Source organism: Kryptolebias marmoratus, linkage group LG5 (assembly GCF_001649575.2).
Source record: "Kryptolebias marmoratus isolate JLee-2015 linkage group LG5, ASM164957v2, whole genome shotgun sequence".
Taxonomy (NCBI): Eukaryota; Metazoa; Chordata; class Actinopteri; order Cyprinodontiformes; family Rivulidae; genus Kryptolebias; species Kryptolebias marmoratus.
This window is the reverse complement of record NC_051434.1, coordinates 14872502-14885580: the sequence shown is the minus strand read 5'-3', so window position 1 is coordinate 14885580 and position 13079 is coordinate 14872502. Positions and strand designations below refer to the sequence as shown.

The following is a 13079-nucleotide window of genomic DNA, read 5'->3' as shown; positions in this document are numbered from 1 at the left end:
CAGAGAAGCTTTTAGAAACCCATAACCATTACCACAAACAGGTCTGATGGAAAACTAAAGGGAAAAGCAATGACGGCTGCTCGTGGTTGTGGTGTGACCGTACTGACATTGGTGAGGCATTTAAGTCTCAGTGATTTATAACATTATTAAGCACATTTTGAACACATACACACCCACACACACAACAGCCATACGGTAACACTACACTCTTTCAGTAAAGACAAAGAAGTTTAGGTTAAAAGTCACAAAAAGTGCTGATGAATCCCCGGTGGAATACATGATTGGAGTTAAGTGGGCAATGATTTATTTATTTTTTTATACATTCACTAATGTAAAATAATGATGTTAAAAAACACTGAGATTCAGATTGCAACAATGGTCAAATGGTAGGTAGTTTTTTTTTTTTTTTTTAAATAGGCATACAGCATTGTTCAAATATGACTTTGAAGCATGTGACAGGTTGGCAAGAGCATCATTTAAAGCATATTCTTAAATGTGGAGGAAAAAAAGAAATTAAGGAATGAAAGCGCAAAATGCATAAATAATGTTAAACTTCCACTGAGGTAAACATGGTCAAAGAGGAAGGGGGGAGGTTTGAATTTGAGCACGGTCACAATGGCAGTCATGCTTCTTTCTATTGCATTTGCAGGAAGTACCAGCCTGTTAGTCTGAAGCAAATGAATTGCAATGTGGGATGAAATGGAATGCTATTCACCATGATCTGCACCTGTCCATTCTTGCAGGAGTCAGGGGAGTTTTCACTGTCGTCTTTACATCCCCCCATTCGACAACGAACCGCATCTTGCACCTGGGAGTAAGGGGATGGAGGGGTAGAGTATGCCAAAGAGAAAGGATAAGGACAGAGTGGAAAATAGGGAGGGGAAAAATTGATTAAGGAGAGGAGGAGAGGATGCAAAGGGAAGACGTTAGTGCAGGCAACTTGGTTTAGGCTAGTTTAGTAAATGTTGGAGAAAAGGGGACCTTTTTCTATAGATTTTGTAAATTCTTCTACATCTCCTGAAACAAACTAAAGTGAATGTTTTTTAGAAGAAACTGTTTATTACTAGTCAAAAGCAAGTCTATACAATCTAGCCATCCATTCATAATTTTCCACTTATCCAAGACCACATTGTCTGGGCAAAAGCTTAGGCAGAGATCTACAGACCACCCTATGCTCATCTGGAGGGACTCAAAGGTGTTCCCAGGCCAGCTGTGGGATATAATCTCTCCATTGAGTCCTTGGTCTGTCACAAGTTCTTCTCTCATTGAGACATGTATGAAGGTGGAGGTTCACCTCCATGAATTGCAACCTTATTATAGTATTTGAGTGACCCAAGTGACCTCGGAAACTATGTTGTCGAGGACAGTTTGTCCCTGTTGGGGTTTTTCCATGGCAAACTGGTTCTGAGAGAGGGGACAGACAAAGTGTGATTCAACAACTTTTACAATGACTACACTCTGGAGCCATAATACTAAAGGTACCAGGGCCTCACTCTGGAGCCAGGCCAAGGGGACATGGGACTACCCTTCTGTAAACCCACCACATTGCAAGAGGCACCCTAGTGTACCAATGAGATGTGGATGATCTAGACAATTCAAACACTGGATGTTGAAACTGCTTTAGAGCTGCACAATAAATTTGTTGTCATTATAGTATCATTGAGCACCATGTCAATATTGCAAACGATTGGATGATAGTGCCTGAGAAGGTAAAACACACAGAAAGTGTTGTGAATACAACAAATAAAGAAGAATAACAAAAATATGGATTTATTGCAACTGATATCATTATCAAAGTATTAAGCAACAATATCACAATTGCCTGTTTGTCCAATATTGTGCAGGCCTTGTCAAATTGACAGTGGAGTGTTGTAGGAAGCACAGAGCAACTCTTCAAAGTGGCCCATCTGAGCTGTGTGAGATCAGTGGCTCTAATTACGATCAACAGAACAGTATAAAGATGTCCTAACCCTGGGGCCGTCCTGGTGTTGTATTGTTTTTCTTTATCCTCCCACATATTACAGTGAAGTAAACTCACACCAGCCCACTCTCCAAGCTTAAATCAAACAGATCCATTGAGCTAACCCCCAGATTCTTTCTCACCATCAGGCTCTTTATTATAGCCGTCCCTGTTATACTTCCTGAGGTGCAGCATCATTTTCTGGCACTGCCGCTGTCAATTCCCAGATTCTCAAGGGTAGAAACAAGAAAGGCTTGTGAAAGGAATGACACAAGTGGTTCATTCTCATCGAGCCGTCTCCCTATTGGTGCATGTTTGTGCATGTGTAGCACTGCTACAAATGGAATGGATTGGATCCCTGATTAATACTGCATGGCTGAACATATTTGATTCATTGTTTCCTTTTGTCTGTCACTTCTGTTTATAACCCATCGTCTGTGGCATTTGCTGCCTGCTCCCATAAGTGTAGGTATGTGTGCATTGCATTGAATACAGCTGAATCTACTGTAGTTACAAATTAAATCACTTCTTTCTACCCCTAATTCCCCCTTTCTACCTATTACCTTGTCCTTCACTAATATTCCCTGATTCAGTCGTGACTCACTTTATTTCTCTCCAATTCCTGCTTACATTTTCTTTCCTCCACCATTTTTATTCACTTACACCAAGTCCATCATCGCAATTTACACTAACTCCCCTTCAAATCTCATCAAGGTTTCTTTACTGGCTGCCTCTTCAACATAAAGCCCCTCTCATGTTCATCATCTTTATTTATTTATTTTTTTTCCTCATCAGATCTTCACAGATCATCTGCGCCTTCATGATCCTTTCATTTTTCACTAACATCTTACATGTAAGAAATGCTATTGTGGAACTCTGCATGGTGCTAAACTTACACTACAATCACCACACATGTTTTTGTCCATATGGTAGTTTACTTTTTGTATTATCAGACTTTGTAGTCTCTTCATTCAAGCTTCTGCTTTCAAGCTTTGTGCAGTAGTGCTTCCTAATTATCCTTTTTTTTCTGCTGCTCTTTCCCCTTTCCCTTCCTTCCTCTGATGCAGCACTCTCTTCTGTCTTTTTTTTTTTTTTTTTCTGCAGCTATGAAGGATTTATGCTCCGTCTCGCAGGGGATTTTCATACATTTACAATAAATAATTCCTGGATTTACTGTACTCTGATCCCTGCCGCCTTTGTGATATTGATTTAATGCAGCTAAGCAGTCAGGGCATTTTAAAATTCACTTACAGTGTGCAGTGCATTCAATGACCTAATGATCTCTTAGAGAGAGGCAAACCTGTGTGTATTGTACCACATCAACAACGCGCGACACATTTCCAGGTATTGAAAAGTGGGGACATTGTAAATTTATTAATTATGACTGGTACGTATGAGTGTGTGTGCACTGCGATGTGTGCTAATGTCTGTCTCAAAGGCATGAAGACATGCTTGTGCATATTAAGATGATGAGGTAAGGTCTTCGGGAGCACAGCAAAGCCTGTGGCAAACAGGCACCAGGGGCTATTAGTTATGGACTTATCGTCTTATTCCATACAGCATCTTAGTAAGCTCCTTAAACCAGACTTGGATCAGTCGGACAATGGCGCACTATCATGCTGCATTATGAGAAAGAAGCCCTGCAACGCAGGACATAAAACCATGTTAATCCCTCTCATGCCTGAGCCGCTTGAGTTGAGTCATGGCCTCAGACTGACCTGAAAAAGAAGGTGAATGAATCCCACCTAGCAATGGGAACAAGACCAGCAGAGGTAACCATGTGACGCAGTAATAAAATAGATTCAAAACCAACATAATCCAGAGAATAGTTTTCTTAGCAAAACAAGTGAACTGGACCCACCTCTCGGCGCATAGCACAGTGGACGGTGATGATGACAAAACCTTGAACAGAGTCAAACACGGCAAAGAGGACCTGAAGCATAGAAATGATACACCCCAGTAAGTAGTAAATCAACATCACAAAACTATGTATCTCTAGCGATCACTGGGTAGGAGTTGAGATACACCCTGGACAGGCACACACATATCTATCTATCTATCTATCTATCTATCTATCTATCTATCTATCTATCTATCTATCTATCTATCTATCTATCTATCTATCTATCTATCTATCTATCTATCTATCTATCTATCTATCTATCTATCTATCTATCTATCTATCTATCTATCTATCTATCTATCTATTCAAAGTAGTTTGCATACTAATTAAATTTAATTTAATTCAAAGAGGTAAAAGTTAGAGCACATGTATAAACATACTCAGAAATGTTTAATGTGTTATATTGATTACTTATATTTCCACATTTAATGAATTTTTCATCCTCTCCTCTTGGTAAGTTCTCATTTATTCTTTTGATCTATTGGCTATTTTATTTGTTGAACTTTTTCTACTTTATACAATTCTGCTTAAATAATAGAACGAAGGAGCCTCAAACATCCAATTGATGAAAAAAAAATAAAAGAATTGTTGATGTATCAATGCAATTATTTATATCTGCAGTCTGTTCTGCACAGCGAGGACACAGCATGATGAATTTCTTGATGCCTTAAATCAGTTCAAAGCAGCTTTCCCATCATGCATCACTAGTGCATGTGTATGACTTCAAGCATATTAGCATGTGCTAGCGTTGTGATGTACATCACCTGGAAGAGTGTGGAGCGCCGATCAGTTATGGCGAGCACTGCTGACATCCAGGTCAGTGCTAACAGAGGAAGAACCACACAGGAGCTCCACAGGGACGCCCTGTCAGAGTGAGAGAAGCACATGTAGGTGGGGGGGCAGAGGAGGGGAAAGAGGCAACAAGGGATTCAGTCTCAAACTAGACAGGTCAGCTCCAGTATGTCTTTGTAACTTCAGTCCTCTCATGCAAACACACACAGATCAATCACAAGTTCGGTGGTGGGCGATCTGAAGCAGACTGTCACACTGCAATTTGGATCAGGCTTAATATTCAAACTGATAAGTGGAAGATGATGTGTAATCATGTATAAAGTTCTACCTCGAACAACTGCTCACAATTACATGGTTGATGGACTCTAAGTGCCATGCTGGGAGAATGGGGGCGCTGCGAGACAATAGGCAGAGGCTCAACGGGGAAGGAAAAGGCAGGTCATTGGAAAGAAAAGACTCAAAGGCTTCAAAGGGGTAAGGAGTCAGACTCCAATTTCAAATGTTCATGCTGTGCAAGCATAAATTCTTAGTTTTAGGACTGTCAGTCACGTAGCTGTGTCTAACTATGTTAAAAAATATGTGTTCCTGCTGAGGTGCATGAAGGCAACAAGAGAATAAAAAGAAACTTATTAAATTTGAGGCTAAGGCAACAGCTGCTATTGGCTTCAGTTTAAACCACACAATTTGGTTTAGCACAAAAACCATCTTAAAGAAAAAACAAACAAACAAAAAAGAAAAAAAACTTCTGAAACAGCATATGTATGTTTTTTTTTTCTTTCTTTTTTAATGATATAAGCCATGTGTATGTGAAAAAAAAAAAAAAAAACATTTTGTCACAAAATTAAAATCATGGTTATCTGATTTTAGAAATGAACTGCAAAGTATATTAGTCTTGATTTATTTATTCTTTATTTCTAATTTAGACTCAAATTTACTGACATATCCACTTATAAAAGTTTATTCTAAAACTTTGGAAAGTGTTTAAAAAATATTCAGTTTTTCTCACCAAAAGGTTTCCTTGCATAAATGGGAGGCACAGCCACAGCAGAGAATTTTAGTTTTTAAAGCATCTTGAGACCAGAGTGGACAAGCCCCTTTAGAATTTAAAGGGGGCCTATTATGCTTCATTGAACAAGTCAGGATAGGTCTGTGGGCTATCCAAAACATAATCATTACATTTAATACACAAAATCCTTCTCAGATATTAAGATTTCACCTGATCAATTCTGCCTGTTTTGAGCTCATTTTAGAATGAGTGGTTTTAGGGCTCTGCCAATTTTATGCAAATAGGCTGCTGTTGGCCACGCCCCCCGACTTTGTCTCAAAACATAAAAACTCACTGAAGGATTAAACGCTGTGGATCTGTTAAGCATTTATACCGCTATTAATTCAAACTTTGAGGATTCTGACTTTGGGACAGCGGTAATCAGTGGCCCAAACCCCGACTGGTAGCGGGTCTGGACAGCGGCAATAACGACACATGTCCTATATTGCAGCCAACGACAAAACATTTTCCTTTTCCAGCAGACATTGTTCAGCGGTAAAACCAGCAGAACAAACGTCACAATCTTTATATAATGAAGTGGGCAGAGCTCCACTTGGGTTGCTAGTTTAAATTTCAGTTGGCTGATTATTTAAAGGACCCACATCCATAATGTACTACAAGCAGTAGTCTGATAAACACCACTTATACAGAAATCATTTGATAGATAATAAAAAGTTATTATTCCTCTGAGTCCCACTAGTAAAAAATAGGTTTAAGTTGAAACTGTGCAAACCCCTTGCCTCTACCCTGAAACCTCCCCAATGCCACAAGAACACAAGAGAGATTACAACTACTGTCGTAAACTGAGTGCTTAAAAAAAAATGATAATGAAAAACTTTTCCAAGGACCTGGTTAGACATGCACAAGATGACAGAAATTACTAAAAGAGAGGACGGACTTTCATTTAGAGACTATTTGCAGTGATCATGAAACCATGACAACAACCCACAGAGTTGCAATCCAGTGTCCAATGAGAGCTTAGAATGAATGTTTTTTTCTTGGTTTCTTGCATTTTAAAATGTCACCACACAAAAGGAAATAGTGGTTGGGAGAATGGGAGGAAATGAGTAGGAGGGAATAAATGTACACTAATTGCATCTACCTCTACCTCTTCAATCTGTTTTTCTGCATACTTTTTGCAGTGCTTAACATCCCTTTACTTAGTTTTAATGCAGAGTTCATGAGGGGCTTTTCTCCCTGCACCACTGAGGCGATGTTTAGTTTCAAGACCTGTAATTTAGCATTGAAGCTCCATAAAGCTGAGTAAAACAAAGTAACTGTGAAATGAGGCTGGAACATCCTCTGTTTTAAGTCTTAAAGTTAAACTCAGAGGTTCAAAACCAACTCTAGACTTTAGTAATGGTTCAAGTAGGTCTGGCAGTTCATGATGTCCAAAACCAGATTCAAATATCTGAGATTTATGAAACTGCTTCAATGCTTGGATTGTGTTTCAGATGCCCGCTGTTTTCAGTGAACTTGGTACATTTAATTTTACTAAATTGCACCTACAGCCTGGAATAATGTGCAAAATAATTAACATTAGGGGAACTGAAATATTTTCTTTGGTTACGACTTCCTTTTAGCTGTCAGCTTGGAAATTGAATCGGTTTAACGACAATGTATTGCTCTTTTATTTCATTTAATTTATTTAAGCTTTATAATTCTTTCTTATTTTCCTATTTTGTTAACCTGGCTGCCAAATTGTTTTGATTAATTTATTTCTCTGCTTAATGGGAAAACATGCTTCAGTGTGTTCAGAGTTTGAATCAAAAGTTGAATAAGTGAATAAATCACAGTTCTTACTTCATTTCAGGCAGTCTCTGACAAGTAAAATTAATTGCAACACATTTTAAACTTTAGGTGATTGCTTTGTTTTATTATTTTTCCTTCTTTCATTAAACTCCATTTTTTTTTTATTGGTATGTGTGGCGGAAAAGAAATATTTGGTGACACATCTTCACTAAGTGCTGCCAGGTCAAACTGTCCCTTTTGCAGTTTACACTCTCTGGCTATGATAAAGGCTGGTGTCCTTGTGTTACAGAATTTTCTGAAAAGCATTGTGACTGTAAAAACGTTTTACCTTAAGGTGATTTCTAACAGAGTTGCAGTTAGTGGGAGACTGCTTAGTGAAAAGAATTCCTTAAAATTACAGTCAACATTGCAAGACAATGTGTGAAATTTTAGATGCAATCTAATCTAACCAGGTTTATAACTAAGTGACTAACAGTTCATGGGGCTGCATTTTGAGTGGCAGGTCTTTCAAAATCATGGCCTATTTTTGTGTGCAGAACTGTATTCTTTGCTGTTCATATTAATTTGTTTTTTACCTCCACCCAAATAATACTCACCTTGGCTCGCTTTGTTCTCATCTTAACATATGCATGATTTTATCTACTTGAGTACAATACTGAAAAAAAAAAAAACAGGCAGATTTAAACCAGATTTTTATCAGTGATGATTATTTATCATTAGTGTGTTTTTTAGTCCCGGACATTTGCCTCTGATGTTTTCGCTCAGAGCAGAGCTCTTGTGCAAAAGTAAAAATACAGCTTCAGCACTCTTGAGACAGGTTGGAGACACCCAAGTTGAGTCTGTGACTATTTTAGTTGAACATGTTCAAACTCAAGAGACTGGACCGCATGCGTCTGTGACTCATGAGGAAATTTTAGAAATTCTTCAAAGTCCCAAAACATTCAGGAGACGTTTATAAGACTGGCTCATGAATGCTTTTTTTCCACCAGCCACTCACAGCCCAGGGAGATACCATCTTCATTACATTATTTCCAGTGTGGTAAAGAAATGTCTCAAATTCCATGGAATTTTCTTCCTAACATTTAGGTATTAAGTGTATAAAAGCATATTTTTCTTCTCACCTGTTATTTTGATCATGACAATATGTTAATACGAACTTCTGATCAAAGAGACTTACTGGGAAGGTTAATTTCAAACTTTCACGTCACCGTGCTTGACAGCAGGGGAGTTTGCTTAATAAAAAGACTTCCTGATATTTTACGGTTTTAAGTCTCTTCCAAATAAATAAATTAAATTATTTAAACAACATCTAAAAACCAATTCACAAATACTGTTTGACACAAGTAAAATTTACACAGTTCACCCAAAGGAAAGCCCTTTTTGGATCAAAATGTCCCCTTGCAGTCCAAGTGTTTTCCCTTTCATTAGACTGCATTTTGCTTCCCCAGATAAGTCTGGGTGTTATCCTGCATCATTACCGACAGCCAGAGATTAAATTAACAGAGAGAAGAGGGGGAAACATAGAGAGAGGATGATGGAAGTTAATAGAAGAAGATGAGAAGGGAGGCATGGGGAAAAAGATAGAAAGATGAATATGGACTAACATGGCGCTGCTGGCCGTTGAGCTGGACAGAGCGGTGCTCGAGATCACGCCACACTTGGAGCATTTCAGGAGAAGTCGGCTACGCGCCTCCGCCGGAACACTTTGGGACATGTGCACACACACACACACACAACCACGGGGGGAAGGGGGGAGGGTGGAAGATGTGAGGAAACACAAGTACCGATGATGATAAAAAAGTGTCACCATAGCAAAATATTGGAAAAAGAGAGAGAGGGAGAGAGTGAGAGAGAGAGAGAGAAAGAGAGAAAGAAAAAAAAAGTGGACAAACCAGAATGAAAAAGAAAAAAGGGGGGAGGAGAGGGGAGGAAAAAAAGAAAGAAAGGCAAATTAAAACCAGGTCTTAAAAAAGTTGCAGCAATGAAAATGAAAACAAAAACAGTCAGAATACAGAGACTGATTCAAAGTACGTAAAGAGAATGTGAGAGACGGACACTGTAATGTTACAGCAGTCATGTGGATTAACAGATTACGGTGACACAGACAGGGAATACACCGCCCATTTGGTTCCGCTGCCTGTACATGCAGCTTTGGGTGTTATTTATCCGTGCACGCAAGGCTTTATGAGACTGACAAAGAGGAAAAGGACTTCCATGGTTGTTTACTCACAGTTGACTACTCAGATGAAGAAAAAAGTGTGTGTGTGTAGGTGCATGTGTTTGTGCTGTGCGTGTGATTGTATACAAGTGGAGAATGATGGCACCATGCTCGAGCTATGCTACATTAGCATCCCATCACAGCTCATTTCCTTGGTGCCAGCCACTACCCCATGGCTTTATGGGGAAATACATTATCTTAATAACAACTTGTCCTGTTAGCAACACCACCGACCACTGTGTGTTTGTGAGTACTTAGGTTACAGTGTGCGTATTTCTTCTATGCCCACACATCTAATAAACTGACGGGGGAGAACCTCAATCTTCAGATAACGTCATAAGCTTTAGGTTACACAAAGATGCTATGCCTACATGTGTGCAATTGTGTGTTTCTTGGTGTGTTTACAGACAAAAAGACAGTTAATTCTCAGTTGCATCACTGGGTTACAAAAGCTAATCAGCCACCCAGAGAGCCAATCTGTACTATTAACCCATGCCATTATAAACAAACTATCAATTTCAATTTATGCAGTAGATACACACTGGTGGAAACGCAATGAGACAGAGAAAAGGAGAAAGAGCAGTCGATGGAATCAATAGGTGTGAAAATTAAAACATGAGTTCAGCTCCGAGAGCCAATGAGATCTCTGCCCGGGATTGGAAAGGATGATGAACGTCTGCTTAGTGCTTTAATGGCTGTAATGGTCTAAGTGGATGGATTTGCATGCATCTCACACATGTGTGAAAATATCAACATGTGGGCACGTTTTCTTTCAAGTCTCTTCCATGTAATTGAGGTATTTTACTCTTTCTCATTAGCTTTCCAGCTGACATTGATTTTTATATCTGCCGTATTCATCTGTGTCACCCGACTAAGAAAACTAGGTGGTAACCGCATGTGGAGGCGAGGCTGAAATTTATCTCGGAGAGCAACAGAAACATAACAGATGTCTCGTCGTTTCTTGCCAAATTGGATCATATTTTTTTTTTTTTTTTTGCTGGTGGAGGCACAGGTGTAGGAGTAGGTGTGTGTGCGCAGAGACACTTGGAAGCAATTTGTGTTAGCTGCCATGAGAGTGTCGCTGTGACGGTGAAATTTACACAATAACGCAAATTTGTTGTTTGTTTTCCACCATATATTTGGTAGATAAATCAGTAAGTAATGCGCATGTGTATCTAGAAACTAACTCACCCTGCTCGCTGCTTTTTTGACTTGTCCGAGATGCCATCTCGAGACATGAGCTTGTTGAACACCACAATTCCAATCAGCATGTTTACCTGTGAAAGACAAAATGGAAAGAAAAGATTAGAATAATAAATATAATATGTACATTTAATCAATAGAAGCAACTTAAGTTTTATTTTTTTTTGTTGTTGTTTTATTTTTTGTTTTATTATTTTCAAGATGACCAGCTGTTTTTCTTGTGGCAGTGATTTGTGCCTTTTAAATAATAAGGCTTATAAAATCTCTGTGGGAAAGTTATGAACAATTACTATCTTGCATCTTGTAGACAGCTCTTTAAAAGGCCTCAGTCTAAAGAAATAACATTCAATTCTGATGGGATTCCCGAGCTTAATGTGAGTATGGGTGAGTCAAGGCCAAAGAGGATTGCTGTTGTATTAAAGAAACTCCACTCTCAAAAATGTCATAGCGGTTCATGTAAAAATCCTTTTCTAAACTTCTACACAGCTATTAATTTCACATTACACTGTTATTTACATAGATGGGAGCAACAATGCTCGGTGCAGCCAGGGGCACTTCCAGCAACAATATCATATTTCTGCTGGAATAACAAATGTTGTAAAATTGATAGTAGTGCAAAAGGTTAAAACTAGATTTTGCATGAACCATCAAGACTTTTTTGAGACTAGAGTTGTTTCAGGACATCATAAATTCAATTTGATTTCCGCCCAGCTTGGACTAGCTGTTAGCTTGTCTGTCCGGTTTGATTAAATTTTTGATTCTCTAAACTGAATTTGTTTAAACAGTTATAAACAGCAAGTAATACATTAATTGTTTATAACCTTTCCACAAAATGCAAATTCAAAAGTTTTGTACTAAACATATTCTGAGCAGCATTATACATTTCTACAAATAAATGTATTTTATATCTATGTTTAAATTTTGATTGCAGCTTTACTAAAAGAGATTATATATATATATATACACACACACACATGTACTTGTGTGTGTGAACAAATGAAGCAGATGAAGCAGGTGAAAATGTCATCTTATGTAATCCAACTGTTACCTCACTGTTCATTAATTTAGAATAGTCACATTTTTTTCAGTGGTTCAAGGCAAGATGTTGGCATCTTATCTTTACTTTAATTGGAAAATAACTTTACCTGAGAAACACTGAAGGATCAAAGTGTTTTAACTCTAATTATGTTTCTGACTGGGAAACAGTAACAAAAATAAAGAAATGCTCAGGGTAATAAGGAGCCACATTTATTCTAAAAGTAAACTTTGATAATATTGCCAATAATATTTTGCTATTCTTCTTAAATAAAATAAAGATCTTGTGAACAATTTACTGATATTTCCAGAAAATAAATAAATAAACAAACAATGCAAAAAAAAAATGAATATAGGACACCGTTTCACTTACTAGCCTTCCGTAGTTAAGCCTGCCAAACATCTGGCTACACTGACCCCTTGATACAGACACATGATCAGCCGTACACACTTACACACATACACATATACACACATCTCTGAGCGAAGGCTTGCAGACATTTCCCATTCTGAAATCAGTCCATCTGGAGAATTTCTTTTTTGATTTTGTTTTTTCTTTATTTTTCATTTCACTAGTGACATGTTTCCATTTAATCCAGACTCTTAGCCATTACTGACAGTGCTTTCAATACCAGCTACAATGTGTGATTTTTTTTTTTTATTCTGCAGCACTTTGTTGCATTCATCTCCTTGTGTTCATTGGGATGTCAGTGCAGCAGCAAATTAATAACACGTCATATTTATGCACTTGTGCACGCACTCTGTGTATTTAATTTATGTATTTTTATTCTTATCAGGGTGCTAAACTTGACATATGCCTGAAGTCTTTCCTTCAGAAGTCAACAAAAGCAGCTGAGCACCTGGCTGAGATTGAAAATCTCACACCCCCAATTCACAGAAGCAAGAAATTCTCAGAGCAGAGCAGTTAGATTTTTACTTTCATGTCGTCTGTTGGATTTCCAGTTTCTGCAATGTTTTTAGAAACCAGGTTTCTGCTTGAAGCTTATTTCTTTGCAATAAATTTGATGTGAAATACCTGGCAGCTTTCACAATCAGCTAAAAACTCTTCCTCTCTCTGATCTCGTCCACTCTCATGAGTCTGCCACTGCTGACAGCTAACCGCGATGTGCCAGATCGTACAAACAGTATTTGTCATGCTGGTCATGTCTGG

At 38.3% G+C, this 13079-nt stretch overlaps 1 protein-coding gene across 22 annotated transcripts in view; it reads right to left on the bottom strand.

The window, feature by feature from the left end:
- The window catches only part of adgrb2 (adhesion G protein-coupled receptor B2), a 262967-nt gene that overhangs the window by 30076 nt on the left and 219812 nt on the right, over positions 1 to 13079 (bottom strand). For 19 of the 22 annotated variants that reach the window (XR_005233158.1, XR_001808696.3, XR_005233161.1 and 16 more), the window contains 5 exons: positions 10862 to 10947; positions 9057 to 9155; positions 4628 to 4727; positions 3822 to 3893; positions 716 to 808 (listed from right to left, as the gene is read on the bottom strand). Coding sequence is in view for 10 of the 22 variants with exons in the window: in XM_017421731.3 (XP_017277220.1) it covers positions 716 to 808; positions 3822 to 3893; positions 4628 to 4727; positions 9057 to 9155; positions 10862 to 10947 (450 nt within the window). In the remaining 12 variants the exon portion in view is untranslated. The remainder of the gene's footprint in view (positions 1 to 715; positions 809 to 3821; positions 3894 to 4627; positions 4728 to 9056; positions 9156 to 10861; positions 10948 to 13079) is intronic. The other 3 variants (XR_005233165.1, XR_005233167.1, XR_005233162.1) reach the window with 2 other exon arrangements.